The 18,106-nt window shown below is 31.7% G+C and overlaps 2 protein-coding genes across 3 annotated transcripts in view; one reads left to right on the forward strand and one right to left on the reverse strand.

Annotated features, from left to right (window-relative positions):
• Window positions 1–3,525: 3,525 nt before the first annotated feature.
• LOC126695991 (F-box/kelch-repeat protein At3g06240-like) overlaps window positions 3,526–18,106 on the forward strand; it is a 64,001-nt gene continuing 49,420 nt past the window's right edge. The window contains exon 1 of the mRNA XM_050392783.1: window positions 3,526–3,620. Within this exon, the coding sequence (XP_050248740.1) occupies window positions 3,568–3,620 (53 nt within the window). The 5' untranslated portion in view covers window positions 3,526–3,567. The remainder of the gene's footprint in view (window positions 3,621–18,106) is intronic.
• LOC126695990 (probable sugar phosphate/phosphate translocator At1g06470) overlaps window positions 8,303–18,106 on the reverse strand; it is an 89,963-nt gene continuing 80,159 nt past the window's right edge. Inside the window, exons 13-14 of one of the 2 annotated variants that reach the window (XM_050392780.1) lie at window positions 9,815–9,854; window positions 8,303–8,847 (exon numbers count right to left, since the gene is read on the reverse strand). In XM_050392780.1, the coding sequence (XP_050248737.1) occupies window positions 9,847–9,854 (8 nt within the window). In that variant the 3' untranslated portion in view covers window positions 8,303–8,847; window positions 9,815–9,846. The other variant, XM_050392781.1, reaches the window with a different exon arrangement.

Consider the following 18,106-nt stretch of genomic DNA (forward strand, 5'->3'; position numbering starts at 1 on the left):
GGTCGGCATCTTGAACATTTTTTGCTGGAGCTGATTCTCCGTCACCTTGAACTGCCTCCTCAGCAAAGAGGTCGTCTGTGTTCTCTGAGGCAACGGGCAAAGCAGACGTCTGGTCTTGGTCATTGACATTTATCATTGACACGTCCAGTTCAGGGTAGGATTTCTTAACTTGACGGAGTGCGTCATCAAAGCCTTGAAGGAACGAGCCCCCCAGCTCGCCCAATAAGGCATCAGAATCACGGTATTCTCGGACCGCTACCTCCTTAGCCTGACGGAGCTTTTCCTTCAAGTCTTGGATTTCCTTTTCTTTGACCTCCAGGGCCTTCCCAGCCTTATCCACTCGTCACCCTCTAGGAAGAAGTAACGACTCCTCCAATCTCTATTTGAGTCGGGTGTTTCAAAAATGACCTTCAACAATGGGCTCCTACTGGCAAAACTATACATTCCCTTTGACCTGTCAATTTCGTTTGGACAGTAGCAATGAAGGAATTCACGCACCGTCAGCCTCCTAGCGCCATTTGTCATAGCACCATAGAGAATCTCCATTGCTATGAAGACCTTCCAAGCGTTTGGGGGTATCTGGGTGACGGACAGATCCAAATATTTTAAAAGTTCTCTATATAGGGTACTTAGCAGAAACCTAAGTCCTGCCTTCAGCATCTGCTCGTACACTCCAACACCTTCTACCCCTTCATAATAACATTTCTCTGATACATAGGGTAGATGGATTGGAATGTAGTCCGGAATTTGAAAGTTAGCCCTAAAAGTGCTGAAATGTTTCTCCCTGATGACGGATGTAAATTTTTTCACCGTCCACTCTGGTAGCATGATGAACTCCCTAAGTCCATCAGCACCGATGACGAATCCCAATGGCTGATCCTCGTCGTCATCAAACGTATCTTCTACTTCAACCATCTCCATATCCTCATTTGTTGAGGACGAGGAAGAGGCGGACGGACTCCTCTCTTTGCCGGGACTCTCTGGGTCTTTATGACCGGACGAGTATACTTCCTCGTATTCCGCCCCGTCACGAACTACTGACTGATTACTTGACGCACTAGACATTGCCTACAATCGACGACAAGACCTAAGACTGACGAATCTAGTAGTGACTGACGGGTGTGTAGGTCTAGCAAAATGTAAGCACAAAATGCAAGACTTGGAAAAAATAATAATGACAATACTCACCGCTCTCTGAGTAACGAAAAGTTGACGGTTGTATAGTTGACGGGTACAGATGTTCGACGAAGTGCTCTAACAAGGTTGACGATGGCGCTCTGACAATATGTTTTGGCTGAAAAGTGTAGAAATGAGGGAGGAAAAGTGTGTTATATATATGAGAGATGCATGGAAGACGAAGCGACGCTTCGATCCGGTACAAAATCCAATCAAAAAGTGACACATGGCATACCTCATAAATGCTTGACAACCTGTCAACAAATGTCCACAGTCCATGTCCTCTTGAAGAACTGTCAACTTCAAGAAACTTCAACCGTCAACTTCAAGAGTCTTCAATCATCATCTTCAAGAGTCTTCAACCGTCAACCTAAATAATCTTGGACCGTCAACCCCAGTTGAAATTGAACCGTCACCCTACTGGTCCGACCACCTAAATCATGACGGACCATAGGGTGAAGGGGGCAACTGAAGGGGTAAAAAACAGCATGACGAACCTTCGCAACATTGGGCTTGACGGATCCTAGCCCATGGGCCGGCAATAGGTGAGAGCTCAGGGCCTAGCATGACTTAAAATACTTGTTACACACGTTTGAAATCCGAGAGAATCCCAAAGGAAATCAAAATCCTAGTGCAAGGATAATACTAGAAGATATGCGCCCAATGAAAGACCCACTCTACAAGGAAATGTTTTGCCCATCACGTTTGGGATTACTCAAGTAGAGTCCTATAAGGAAAAGACTTTTACATCAAGGAAGAAATGCCAACCTTCTACTACTAAAAAAGTCCCAATACCCTCACAAACCAAGGTACACATAATTTCCCATTCTCTAGCACTCTAGAGTTAAGAATAATTCTAACTTGACCTTCGGAGGGTATTTGGCCGGCACCACACCGGTGCCCTTTGCTAGATCACTTCTTTCTTCTTGCAAGCTATTAGTTCAAGCGTGTGAGAATCGTGTAGCTCACTGGTGATTTTACGGCATCATCAATGCTTGTTTGCAAAACTCTGAATTTACGTTTTGGAGTTCTGCACTGTGTTTAAAGTAAGTAACGGTCTCGAGCTCCAAAATATGCCAATTTTGGGAAGATTCACAAGAAATGGGAGTAATTGAGGAGCATCCACTGTCAAGCTCCCTTTCGTTCACTTCCTTAAAATAGTCAGTCCCATTTTCGAGTAGAGGACAACTATACTGGCTGTTTTTACAAATTCCGTAAGTGCCGCAAACCATAGGATAACTACAGTTATCTGTTTTGAGAAGATCAGCCACTTCCTTCCACTGGAAACCCTCTTGGTTCCATTCATACACTCTCAAGTGTCCATCAGGACCAAATCTCATGTACTACAATGACAATGCTGATGGAATCTTAAATTGATTATTATTTGGAAATGATTCTGCGGGATCTGTGAAGAAAGCGAAGCTTCCATTTTGAAATTGAATATAGCTTGTATTGGGTAAATTGAAAGAAAAATATTGTTCTGAGGCATTAGACTCTATGAAAGCCAACAGCCCCTGACTAGAGACAAAGTGAAAACAATGCTTTCTTGGTTGACTTCCAAAGATCAACTTCTATACATGTCCCCACATTAGCTCTATAAAAAATAAACATGACTTTAAAAAAAAATAATAATAACAATTTGATAATTGTGAGGGTCATTTCAATCCTATACATTTTCATTTAAACACCAAAAAGTACTCATTCATCTATTAAACTCTCTTGACACATCAGATATACCAGTCGCAAGGGAATATACCACTGTTTTATAATGGATAAAGTTTAGCTACAAAATTGGTTATAATCTTAAACTACAACCTTACTTAATATTTTTTTTTATTAGAGGTAAATTTTGACAAATCCACCGTTAGATTATATCTTCTTTTTATATCCTCCATGCTTACAAAATTTCTAAAAAATTAAAGATCAATATCTATGTCATCAATAAATTGTTTAAATTACAAGTTTTTATAGTTTAAAATTATGCATAAAATATAAACTTATTGATTATATAGTAAATTATATCTGATTAATACAAAATTTGACATGTGTATTAAGAGCGTAAAGAACATACAATTCAATGGTTAGATTTTCAAAATATGTAGTAATTTTTATTTTATTGAGTAAGATTATAGCCAACTACAACTATTTGTAACTAAAATTTGTCATTTTATAATTAGCTGTAATATATAAATAGCAACAAGGGTTAAACTTTTGAATACATAATTGGGCCTCCATTTACTTACACAAGAAAAAAAAGGGTTAAGTCATATTGCAAATAAGGATAGCAATGGCCGACCCAACGGACGGCCTAGCCGACCAGGGAGGGACTAAAGGTGTGTATTACTATATACGGAGTAATAGGTATTAGGGATTTCAAAATTAAGGTTTTCAATGAGTCAATCAAAAATGTCGAATACGAGTTCGAAGTGGAGGTGGGGGCGAAGGTGGAGAAGTTGCAGACTAAGGGTAAGCTCCAATAATAGTTTACCTTCATTATCGGAAGAGATCCTGGTAAGGCTTCCAGTTAAATCGCCATTACGTTTCAGGTGCGTTCAAAAGTCATGGTCTACTCTTGTCCAAAACCCAACTTTCCTTGCCAAACACCTCCGCCGCCATCAAACCAAAAAAAAAAAAATCCAAGTATTTTTGGTCGAGAGCCTCAACAAAAAGAAGAATCTTCAATACCTCCTGCAATCTCATCCTGATGAAGGAGGAGGAGTCCGCATTGTGGACTTCAAGGGGGACAGCATGGGTCGCTTGCTCATAGTTAGAGCATTGTCCAAGATGTTTGCTTGCATCAACGGCATTATTTGCATTGCTGGTATATTGAGAGGCCACTATGGCTTTGTCTTAAGGAATCTAGCTATCAGAAAAGGTAAAGTTATTCCCTATCCCCAATTTCGTGATTGTCCTCCTCATTTTGCACTATCAGGATTATATTATGCATATGGTTTTGATCAAAATTCTAATGACTACAAGGTGGTTCGAGTTGTCGAACATAAGAAGAAATCTGCGGAAAATTCAATCACACGCTACTGCAATTCTTTTTATGTTTACTCCCTAAGGGCTGAGTCCTGGACCCAAATATTTGGCACCCTTATTCATCATAACAACATTAAGCTGCATTCTTGTTGTAATGAAATATACTTTAATGGAGTTCATCATTGGATCGGTTTCCTCAACAGCGAACCCGGGGATAGTTATGATCATCACATAATTATGTACTTTGACATGAGCCATGAGGTTTTTCAAATAATAAGGTTTCCAGATATGTTTTTTCCAAATAAAACTCTTGCTGTATTCAATGATTGCCTTGCTTGTATTGTTTATGGTATCAATGAATACATCGATATATGGGCGATGCGTGAATATGGGGTCAAGGATTCTTGGACCAAACAACTTGTTGTAGGGACACCTATTAGGAATTCAGAGGCCACTACAACTTCTTGGGAATGAGGAGATTCTTTTGGTCTCAGAAAATAAGACATTGGTCTCGTATAACATTGGTTCTCAAGAAATTAAGATTCTTCAACGCTCGGGGTATACAAAAATATTCATGCCAAGGCAAGCTATCGTTTATGTGGAGAGTCTTGTTTCATTCACTGGCGGAAATGTGCTTGAGAGTTAATTTTCCTGAGCCCCTAGTTATTTATATCATTAAATAATTTTTCAGTAAAATCTGCGTGGCTTAGAGAATATGATATTGCATCTCATATGGATGATGTTTTCGTTAATTTATTTAGAGTGAGTGCTAGTTAAGGGTTTGAGTAGGTTATTCTGCAATAACATCTCAGCTATTGTTAGCTTTGTTGTCTATTTGTTCCAGTGAAATTTACAAAGACTTGGTCACTTGACAGCAACTTTAGTGCTGTCAATTAGAATCCCTTCAAAAACTGTGCCAAATCTACCTTCACTGAGTTTCTTCTTGAAATTCCCCATAATGGTGTGCAAATCCTCAATAGAATATCTTGTGGGCATTCCTAGTACATAATCTAAATCATACTCCTCAGCTTCATTAGAATCTTTGCTCTTCCAAAATGAAAAAACCAAGATCAAAATTAAAAATTAAAAAAAAAAAAAAAAAAAAACCAAACAAAGATGAATTGATCCAGTACTATTACAATCCCATAACAATTGGTAAGAATATTCAAATTCATAACTATGTAGATTATGTTTTGATATAAACTCAAATTCCTATTTTCAAAAAAGCTAATTATTAACCCAAATCAAATTCCAATTTAAGGCATAAGAGAGGAGAAATAAGACTTTGTGATAGGGAGAGAGAGAGAGAGAGGAGAGCTAAATTATAGTTCTTGTATGGGAAAAAATAAATTGAATGGGAGAAATGATACGTAATCTATACAAAATATATAAAGAAAGAAGAGTCAAAATATAAGAGAAAATGATAAAAGATGTGTAATAGTAAAATAAAGAGTAGAGAAAACTAGAAAGATAAAGAAACAAAGGAAGGGATAGAAAAAATGTAAAAATATGTGTAGACTAAAAGGGAGGAGAAGAGTTTTTTTTTTTTTTTTTTAACTAATGGAAAGAAAATGGTGATATAGCCAATATAGTTCAATAGAAGTGTAGCAAGTAACAAAAATAGATATTACGCTTCAACTTTTAGATATTACTAGCTGCGAACCCGCGCGTTGCGCGTGATAATTATTTTTATGGTGGTTTTATTAAAAAAAACTTACAATTAAAACTAATCTAATAATGAGTAATGTATTTCATAATTATATTTTTATTTATTATAGGAACAATCATAAATGTAATATAGGAACAATCCAAAACACCAAAAAAACGTAAACTAAAAAAAATTTAATAAAACTTAACAACGATTAATTGAACCAATATTAGGATAAAATTTTGTTTTTGATAATCTATTAAGGTTATTTTCTTTGTAGAAATTATAATTTCGGCCGCCCAAAATATATTATCAAATAAACAATTATTAGTAAAATCTAAGAATTAAGTTTCTATACATGCATTAATGTTATAAAATAATAAAAAAACAAAATAAAATTGCAAAAGTTAAAATTTGTCACCTATCCAATTATTTTCATTTGGCTAACGTTTGCTTTTCTTTAAATAAATGGCATTATAGAGTACTTCTAATACAACTATTAAGAGTACTTTGTCCACCACAAGGGATTAGAAAATAAACAAAAATTAGAAGTCTCATACTTTAACATCTAAATTGAGCACTATAAAAAATCATGCTATGTAACAGAATAAATACCAAATTATTCAAATCATGCTATGTAATAGAATAATATTATATTTTTATATGCTATATTTAATTCTTTAGAATGCAATAGGATAACATTTAACAATCAAAAAGAATAAAAAAAATAAAAAACAATTTAAAAAGCAAAACTAAATCGCATTAACCCAAAATAGATTTTTAAAGAATATAAAAAATTATCAACCTAAAGTAGAGATGCAAGAAAAATAAAAAAAATCCACCAAAAAATTTAGAGAGAGAGAGAGAGAGAGAGAGAGAGAGAGAGAGAGAGAGAGAGAGAGAGAGAGAGAGAGAGAGGGGACATTTTTTTTGTGAGGAAAAACTATGCATAGAATAGAAGAGATAGTGACAAATTTATAGTAAGAAAGTGTGAATAAGAAGAGACAAAAAAAAAAAAAAAAAAAAAAGGAAGATGAAGAGAAAGAGGAAGAATGATATTAATGTAGAGGATAGTGGGGAGATGAAAAAGTAAGGGATGGAGAAAAATTGAAGTAGTGAGGAGATGAAATGATAAGGAAGAGAGAAGGGTTGGAGAAGTGTAAATATTAAAAAAAATAAATGTTAAAAACAATTATAAGAATATTGGGAAAAAAAAAAAAAAAAAAAAAAAAAAAAAAAAAAAAAACCCTAAAGCTTGAAAGGCTTCAACGTTTTGTTTTGTTTTTTTTTTTTTTTTCTTTTTTTTTTTTCTTTTTTGTTTTTAAGCTGAAAATGCTCACATAAACCCTAAAACTAAACTGAAAAGATTTTGAGTTGGACTTGATTGTGGAACTAAATAAATAAGAGGTGGACTGGATTAATTATACAGATTTATTATAGGGTGATAGTGGAAGTAAATAAATAAGTAGTGGGCTAGATTTATTATAGGGTGATAGTGGAAATAAATAAAAAAGTAGTGGGCTACATTTATAGGTCTGAAAATTGTAAAAACCATTTTAAAATTGTAGGACAAATTATATTTTTAACAAGAAAAGAAAAAAAAAAAAAGAATAACATGGCAGCTGATGTGGCGCAATGTAAAAACAGCAACATTAAACGCTACACTAGTTTATATATTATATAGATATATATGTATAAAATTAACAAAACTGGTGGCATGGATAAGTGTTTGGAGTTATGCATATAACAATTAATTAGGAAGGTTAATTATAGATTTACTTACTCTAGTTTATAAATACTAATTTAATATACTTACTTGTGGCAAGAAAAATAGATTGAGTTGCTCTTTAGTGCTTCCAACATATTAAAGTGTTCAAGAGCTTCTCCTATCTTATCTCTAAAATATTTAAGTTTTTTAGAGTTTCTCCTATCCTATCTCTAAACACTTGTGTGGGACTTCAAATTTTAAAAAGTGATATCAAAGTCACAAGTTTGTGGAAAATAAGGTAATAAATAGAGTGCTTCCATTCCAATGTCCTCGCTTACCAAAAATATATTTAGTCAATAAGGCAAAATTGATGAATTCATTATAGCAAAGAGGGATTATATAGTGTTAATCACTTAAAAGAGCATTTCAAAATATTTTCTGCACCCTTTTGCCAATGGCACCAATTCGTTCGTAATATTATTTGTTTATATGACTTCAAAATCAATATTTTGGTGTTTAATGAATACATTTCTTCTACAATTTATTTCATGGTAATAAACTTTCCTTCTACAAATTTTTTTTTTTTTATATAAATAATTCGATAGTTACAAAATGAAGGAGGGAAATTAATCATGATTCTTACTAACACATCAATCTAAATGAAAATTTGATGGTAAAGAAAACATGAGGACAAGCCATGCGCCTCAAACAAAAGCGACTTAACCTCTAGCTCCAACCTGCAAAGACAATGCATGTATCCAATACTAATGATATTACAGTCAGTAGTATTAAGAACAGCATGTTAAAAATTAACACTTGAATATTTTATGAGAAACTGTTTCTTCCGGAATAAACCATATCTCATTACAATTACTATTTACATCCAAGAAAATGAAGCCGCCATCTAACATAATGAACGACTGGCGGGAAGGAAAAAACAAAACAAAAGACACAAAATGGTACTCAAATCTTTATAGCTTCCTGTTGCAATGTAAATCCTTTTATCTTAAGGAGAAGAAGAAACATAATGCCCAAAGCTGAACTAGCGACAATCTTTGACACATCCAAATGCATACTTTCTAACACAGCATATGTATTGCCATTAACTGGAAGCTCAAGGAAACTTATCATTCAAAATCTGTTGATTGCATGTAGGCAGTTGACGTTGACAAATTGTTAACTTGACTCCTATTAGAGCAGGAAGAAATCCAATTTTTACCGCCAACCCAAAAGAGGAAGTACAGACTACAAGATCCAAAGCTCGAAGAGAGTAGGAATTCATATATACTGTGAAGCTGAAACTAACTAAACTGGTGTCTCATACAAGCTTCACCTGAAAGAGAGCATGAGTATCAACTTTCCCTGTGTAAATTTACCACATTTATGATGTCTAGTTGAATCAACTACATAGCAATACCCTATCAATATGTTAGCTTGCAAGTAAAATACGAAGTAGAGCCCAGTGTGTCATTTTTGCTTAGAAATCATTACATGATTTTCTGTACGGTAGAATAAAAACCAATACTCGAAGATGAAATATGATCCATGTCCACACACAACATTCAACAATATGCATTAAAAAACATTATTTTCTTTTTTGATGCTCAGCCGTCAAAATCAAACATAGGTGATGACCACACTCATGCACTCGGGTATTGAACCCAGGTTTGTGGTACACCTCGCATCCAACAGACCCTACCACCAATACTATGGGAATCTTTAATATGATTTGATGTATCCTACTTACAGTAGATAATGAAACGATTAAAAGACTTAACAATAATTTCAGCTACGCTAAGCATCACAGCCAGTGATGACTTCTGTACATCCTAATCATCCAAGACAAGGCTATCAAACTTTGAACCGTCAAGCAGATAACTATCAAAATCAAAACAAAGACTCTTTAACTAGATAGGACAGGTATCATAGGTTCAAAAAGATTGAATAAAAATAAACAAGATATATTAGAATAATATTCCTTAGAAAAGTTCCTCCATTTGTACACCTCTCCAGAACAGGATTAGATTCGCCCACAGCTAATGCACAATGATTTTCAGATTATATTTGACAAAAACAAGTAAAGGTAGGAACAGCTAGAAGTTTAAAGTACAATGTTTCCAGGTCCATTTTTGTGAGAAGGTTACAAGTGAAAGAATAAATTTAAAACCATCATTATCAACTAGGTGAATTCGGCGCCACGTACTCGATCCCACAAGCAATTAAAAGCTAAATGGAAATGAAACATACATGGACAAATTTGCAATGAAAATCATTTAACGAGGATATAGTGAGCGGCTTACTTCGAATACAGGCAATGTGATTGCTAAGGCTCTCAAGCACCTTCATCATGTTCATCCTCCTCAATAATCATACTTGGCAGAAACATTTGTAGTGAGTGGTCCCACACTGTCATCTTCACTGTTTTTACCCTTCTTCGGCTTTTGGTATCTAATAAATAAATAACATAAATTGATCAACAAAGAAGCAGACAAGGATGAATAAGCTAGAATAAAAGGCATGTGATAAGTTCTCATGGTCTAGACATTTTAATTTTCTTTAAAAAGAATAATGATAAAGTTCAGCTCTTCCTACATTTTACAACCTATGGGATTATGTCTATAAATGCTTAGATTTAGATAACGACCAAACATACAGAAACAAAAGTGCACAAGTGAAGAGCCAACATTTTACAATTGGCTGGTCAAACCAGAACTTATCACTCCAATCAGAGTGCCACTGATGACTCCACGAGTGCATGAGTACTGTGGGATTTGGATTCTTCTATCACTGGCATAAAAATATTTTAAATTTTAAATCCTATAACAAAAACAGTGTCTGATAACATTTTTTTTTTTTAATTAAATGGCAAGTTAGGCATGTACGCAAGGGGTCACAAAGAGTTAAGAGCTCAAGATTCAGGCTTGCTGTGTCGACTTTTCAATAACATGGTATTTCCCAAATGACATACCAATCGAACATTTCACTTTGAAATATGCTACCACTAACTACTCAGATACAGCTCTCTTGAAGAAAGTTTCAACTACTAAAATGGAAGAAATATTAGGGGCACTCATAAAAGCCCTGCAAATTCATAAGAGTTTCAAAAACTGTGACAAGCCTCGTATTGAAAAGATATCACATCCCAAAGATAGAGTAAGTTTTATTAGAAGAGTGCAACAACTCCCCAAAGTAGAACATCCTGGTGCACACCTAAGAACATAGCATCCATTTAGAAACACTTGGGTGGTGGGCTCAATGGACTTAAAAGGATGTGTAGTAATCACTAAAGTTCCAATCTTAATCCACCACATTATCAATCCATGGATTTTCAGGGTATCGCATGGATAGGGAGTGAAATAGTCTCCCTGAAAGCTAGGACACACTTCCTTATATTGGGGAAAAAATAAATAAATCAATAAAAACCACCCAATTAAGACAAAGGCCTTTTTGTTTTTTTCAAGTTCTACCTAGAGTAAGCCTTTTCTTTTTAAATAATAATAATAATAATATAAAGCTTATGTCATAAACCTTCAACTATTATTCAAAATCACACGAAAATCATTTTTTCATGAATCTTCCCCTTAATAAGCTGAACAGTTGCTGCTATTGATCAAGCAAACAGATCACTATTTCTGAACAAATGTGTTTTTGCCACTGCTTCACTAAGCGTGAGAACTGTCATAACATGAAAAAAATGTGGAAGATTGACCGCGGAGATATGGGTTGATTCAACTCAGTGACAATTGAGTCATCCCAGAAGGAAGAATCGAAGGGTTGACAATGTGCAGCTGCGGCATCAGATACAAGTTGATGTCTGCCTAAAGAATGACAATGATAGTTTCAAGGTATTCAGCTCCTTAAGGTCTTATGAGAGGACCCTGTAGCCAGTGCTGACTAGAATGCTCAATCCCCTAAAATTATTATAAAGACCAACATTTGATGAATAGGTATTTGCTTGTTCTCAGGTCTTCAATGATTCTGGAGATGGATTTGATAATTGCAGAAATATTGTGTAGAGGGAACTGGTTCATAAAGGTTTTATATTTGGTGCATGTCAAATTTGCAACTACCCATGTAAATTCCCAATTGCAAATCTAGTCATCCAAACAAGTACCTTTTAGAATATGAGATAGTAAAGCCCTGCATTTCAATCCTCATCATTTCAAACAAGCTAGAGTTTTCCGAATCTCTTATCTCAACACACTACAGATGCTACAAGTGCAAAGCAATGAAGCACAAAATTTTGGGGCAAAATGGCCAAATACCATTTTTGGCAAAAATTATTAGTGTTCTATCAGTGTTTGTGAAATAATAGTGATCTACCACTATTTTGAAACTCGAGTTTGCCGTGTAACTCGAGTTCCATACAAAATAGCCATCAAGTTTGCCGTGTAACTTGATAGCAATTTTTTATGGAACTTGAGTAACACGGCATACTTAGTGGCTATTTTGTATGGAACTCAAGTTACACAAACTCGAGTTTCAAAACAATCACTTTATTTCTCAAATGTTGGTTAAACACTAGTAATTTCTGCCAAATATGGTATTCGGTCATTTTAACCCAAAATTCAAACTCCATTCATGCCTAAGCATGTACCACATGGTGAGGCATGATTTCTCTCTTTTAAGAAAGAGAAATGCTACGTCCACAACATTTTTACAACACTTTCACCAAAAATCATAAGCGGTTACTCGTTATTGGTTTGAACCTACTACTGAAATTATTTTTTGTTCACACCAATAACAACCCATAACAACCTAACACTTAGGATTTCATATGAAAGTGTTGTGTATATAGCAAAGTCAGGGGAGAGGTTGAATAGATAGACAAGGTGGTCCTAAACCTTGCAACCTACCCAGAATATTTCAAGCGACTATAATTTAGCTCTGTTGTGTATATAGCAAAGTCAGGGGAGAGGTTGAATAGATAGACAAGGTGGTCCTAAACCTTGCAACCTACCCAGAATATTTCAAGCGACTATAATTTAGCTCTCTCTCTCTCTCTCTCTCTCTCTCTCTCTCTCTCTCTCTCTCTCTCTCTCTCTCTCTCTCTCTCTCTCTCTATATATATATATATATATATATATACACACACACACACACACACACACATATATATTGAAATGCAAACATGAAATTTAAGCACAGCAATATGGTAAAGTACAAGCAAGACACTTTAGAAATAAACGCATATAAAAACACAATCCCATTTCCAAATTTCCCAATGCCACTAGGCATGTCAGAAAATGGAAATTCCAAGAATTTTTTTTTTATATAATTCCATAGTTGGAGAAGGGGGATTGAACCCTAGAAAACTCCATTGGAAACACAAAGGATTTTTTTTTTTTTTTTTTGAGTGAAAAACTCAAAGGATTTTGTTACTATTACCCAACAAACTAGTAAATTGACCGTGTGATGCACGGATAATGTTGTAATGTTTTATGTAAATTTGATTTTAGAAAATATTACACATATATTATAGCATATTTATTATAAAACTTTGTTAGTAATAAGTTCATCATAAAAAGTAACAATTATAAATTGCACACATATATCTATTATAATTATTTTGTTCAAGTAATGAGCAATAATTAAAACAACTTTGAAGTAATATTGTATAATAAAAGTTGATAAAAGCATATTAATTCATTCTATATTATTGATTTTTATTATGTGATGTAATAAAAAGCTTCATTAAAAAATCTTTTTTTTTTTTTTGTTTTTGTTTTAGATTGAATTCATTCAAATGAAGTAGGAAAATCCATTTTTTTCCTAATTTTTTTTTTCAAATCACGTGGGATTCCTTCTCCAATATCAATAGTTTTACAATAATTTAAATAAGTTGTACCTCAATTTATTTTCAGCAAGATTTCTTGTAGATTTATTTAGAATTTTCTCGGCATCTCAATCAAATATCACAAAATTTGTTTTGTCAATTGCATCAAAAACTTCAATTTGAATCTTGTATCTGAAGTAGTTTGCAATTGTGTGTGTGTATATATATATATAGTAGTTACAGTGAGATAAATATATTATAAATATTTGGAGAGTATGTAGTTAATGTAAGTGCCTCTAACTTTAGGATAGAAAGATTTGTTTTTGTTTCACATTTTGCACACCAAAATGATCCTGCTTATGGTTTGACATTCCTTTCACAAAGTACGCACAAAATGTAATACCAACCCATTGTTGTATCAATGTTACTTATTGTTGCAATATCCTAACAGTTCACATCTTGCAATGAATTTTGAAATTAATATGTATTATTTTTTTAATATAAATAATAAGATGTATTATTATTATTTTTACGTAAATGATGAGTATAATTTGAAATAATTAACAAATCTGTTTCATAGGATCTTATTCAATGCATTTTATCTTTACTATTGTCTTCATATTATTTAAAGATTAATCCTCTTATGAAAATTGTTTGCATGTATTTTTGGTATTTCTTGTATAGGATCATGTTTTTTACCATTCCTATCATTGAATTTTTTTAAGAAAATATTAAGTTAATGGCATTTTGTGAGATAGTATATGCTATTTATTAGACTTATTGTTAATATAAATTTTAGAAATATGCACTTGTCAATTATTTCAACAATATCAGAGATCTCAAGATTTATATATATTTTTGTTACACTGGTCAATAATAAAGAATTTGTTTGCATAAATTGCATAGAACATTATTGATAGACAAAAGTAAATTGAATTGAAATTGGGGAAAAATGGAGACATAATTTCATGAGAATGAGATTTTCTAGAAGTAGAGAGTAAATAGTCAAACTTTGGTCATAACATATAAGGTAATAGGGTAAGAGGGTAAGAGTTTTTGCTTTGATTTGCACGTGGAAATGGTCAAACTTTGGTCATAACATATAAGGTAATAACTGAGCTTGAGTTTTTCATAAAGTTTGGTCTACTTTTAAAAGGTAATCCATTTTGTAGTGAATAGCTTTTGGTCTAATTGTCAAGAACAGCTCATATTTGATATAATAGTAAAAAGAAGTTACTATGATCTATTGAGTAACAATAAAAAATACTTAATAAAAAAAGGTAAAAAAATGTTAAATTTATATGATAGTAAAAATAAGTTACTATGATCTATTAGGTAACGATAAAAAAAAAAAAACTTGATGAAAAGAGGTAAAAAAGGCTAAATGAAATATTAGAGTGCCACGTGATAAGACCTCTTGCACTCTCACATGAGGTCTCTGCTTTTATATATATACTAGTTAAAGGCCCGTGCGTTGCACGGCTTGATGATAAAATTTATAGAATATATGTAAAAATAATTATTATATTTTAATAATTATTATAACAAAATAAATAATTCTTATGAATAAATAAATAATTCTTATTAGTTGTGTTATAATATTATTTTTAGTTACATGTATCAAACTATTTGCATATGAATTCTGCATTTAATGAATCTACATATGATTACAAACCTTTCTTAGGATATGATTGAAATCTTTTATAACAAACCTGGAAAAAAAATCAAGAAGAAAATTAAATTGAATTAAATAAAAAAATAGAACCATATAGATTGTAAAGTTGCATATGAGTCTATGACCGCTTTAAAATAAAATTTAAAAAAATAGCTATCATTTCAACTTTGATTTTACTATTTTAGTCAAATAAGTTTAGTCAAATAAATTCGAAAATTGCAAAGGAAAAAAAAAAAAAAAAAAAAAAAAAAAAAAAAAAAAAAAAAAAAACCCTATTTTATAGTGATGGCTCAAGAGTAAAAATAATCAATGCACAAAAAATTGATATTGGAAGAATGATGACTTTTTAAAGATTATGAAAATTCAGGAATTAAAGTTCCAAAATTTTGCAATTAAAAACCAAAAAAAAAAATGATTAATGAAAATTTGTTGGGAATAAAAAATTATACTAATAATTAGAAAAAAATATTAATTAGTGTTGCAAACCAATACACAATACTATGCATACTTTACATAAATAAGTATTAAGTGATAATATTCAAAATATAAATATAAAAAAAGAAAAGAAAAAGGGAATAACATGAATAAATCCAATTTAAAAAAATAATTTCATTTTTTAAAAAAATATATATATAAAAAATCCTATTAACTTAATAGTGGTGTATTTAAATGATTCAAAAAAATAATAATAAAGCATATACTTTTGTGCCTAATCACATCTAGCAAATAATAAAGCATTCAAAATATTGAAAGGCAATTTAAATTCATGTGTGCTTGCATGAGATACATACTTATCCATCATTGCTAGAAAAAAACACAAAAACAAATAATAGAAATACATACCTGTAATACTTTGGATGGTAGGTTTGATAAAAACTTTTACTATGGATTTAACAGACATCAAATTGCCTAAGTAATAAGGAAAAAAAAAAAACAAAGGAGAGTTAGATTTCTAAACAACATATAAATTATAAAAGAATGAGAATTATTAATAATAATGGGGGAGAGCAAAGAAGAAGAAATTGTTATGCCTAAGAATATATAAGAATACACGGAAAAACAGATAATAATAAAAAATAGAAAAATATTTTGATAATATAATTAAATTTAATAACAAATAAAATGAAAAAAAGAATTAATTCAAAATTTAAGATTAAAAAATAAATTGTACTTGTACACTTAAAATAAATTTAATTTTTATTTCTTATTTTGATATTTAAATAATTTGTTTTAGTGTTGATTTCATTCAAATGATTATAAATTATATCAACCCTAAACCAACATATGTATCCATATGTAACATTCTAAATTAATAATAAATAAAAACATAATACTCTAATTTAATGTAACATTCTAATTTACTTATAAATAAATATAGCACCCTAACTTAAAGTAATGTTTGTAATTGTATTGTGTTTTAGCCTTTAAGAACACATATATTATCTTTTTTTATTATAAAAAAAAAAAAAAAAAACAGATATTAATATTACACATGAAAAAATAATGAATTAAATAATTGAAATGGTTGAAAACAAAATTAAGCCAAAACCTCAATTCATTAATGAAGAAATATCCAAATTTTTGAGCTAAAAAAAAAAAAAAAAACTGAGTTAAGTAAAGATAGACTTACATAGAAATTTGGACGGATGGATTCTCTCGTATCAATTTCATGTTTAACGGCAAATTTTGCTTTTAATTAAAAAATATAGATTACATGGAACAAAGCACCAAACAAAAACCATAACAAATTAAATCCATTTTAAAATATTGATGTCAACAACAAATAATCAAGTAATAAGAAATTAAAAAAATACAAATATATTCCTTGCTCTATTGACTTCTAAAAAAAACATTAAAAGGTGTGATCAAACATAGAATTTCAACCTATCTATAAAACTTGTTGATAAAAATCATATTATATATAATAAAAAGGCAGCAAATAAACAAAATCTATTCAATTTGATGGAAAAAAAAAAAAAAAAAAAAAAAAAAAAAAAAAAAAAAAACTACTTGCGAGGTTGTAGGTAGGGCACAAAGGAGAAATGAAGAATATAGCAAATAATTAAACACCAAAAAACTCTATGTATATATAGTGGAAATTTTAGATTGTGAAGAAGATGATATAAACAAAAGGAAGTAGTTTAGGTGAAACTCAAATTTTTTTTTTTTATTTACTTTATTATTAGAAAAAAGATGACATCTAAAGAAGAAGAAGAAGTAAAACTCAATGTAACATATTTTTTAAAATGATCTAAAGATGATTTATTTACAATTTTTTTAAAAAATATTTCAAGCACCTAATCTAAAATTTTTTAGATAAAAAGGTGTCATCTATATCAATTAACATAGGCCTTCATATATAATTTGGCCAAATAAATACTCACATTATCTAGTTTCAAACTCAATTCTTGAACTTTCTTCTCAGCTTCATTTACCCGAGATTAAGGCCTTCGTCCCTCTTCAGTTTGTCAGCCTGTATAAAATATGACAGATCATATAGCAGCCATGGTTTTCAACAGTGTAAATTGTTTGCTTGCCTATATCTTACCTGCTTCTCTAATTCACCTGCACGTGCATGAGCCTCTCTGATCCGCTCCTCAACATCTATCGTTCCTTTTTTCTGAAAATAAAAATATATATACAATAAGTAATAACATAGAAATCTTGTTGACACAAAGTTAAGTTATTGGTTTTGGGAAGTCCAATGCTAAATGCTAATGCCTCACCGGGAGAGAAGCAACCTCACTCTGCAACGACGCGATGCTATCTAACTTTTCTTGAATGACTTTTTCCTTTGCCGCTATATTCTCTTCCTTTGATTTCAATTCTTTGGATTTCTCATCAACTTACGTGAAGCAATATTTTTTTTTTTTAGAGATAAAAAAGAATTAGAGTCTTAATCTTTTGAATTAGAGATAAGAATGAATTAGAATCCTGATTAATCTAATATTAATCTGCAGTTTTTTTTTTTTTTAAACATAAATTAGAGTCCAGGTAGTATACTATTCATTTTTAGTTCTTTAAAAATCTAAAATTTTAATAAAATTTCTGCAATTCAGTGAAACCACGTGGCGCAACTACGGCGTCTAAGCCCAACTTTTATTATATATAATATGATTGATTGGGCAAATTAACAACAAT

Source organism: Quercus robur, chromosome 8 (genome assembly GCF_932294415.1).
Source record: "Quercus robur chromosome 8, dhQueRobu3.1, whole genome shotgun sequence".
NCBI lineage: Eukaryota > Viridiplantae > Streptophyta > Magnoliopsida > Fagales > Fagaceae > Quercus > Quercus robur.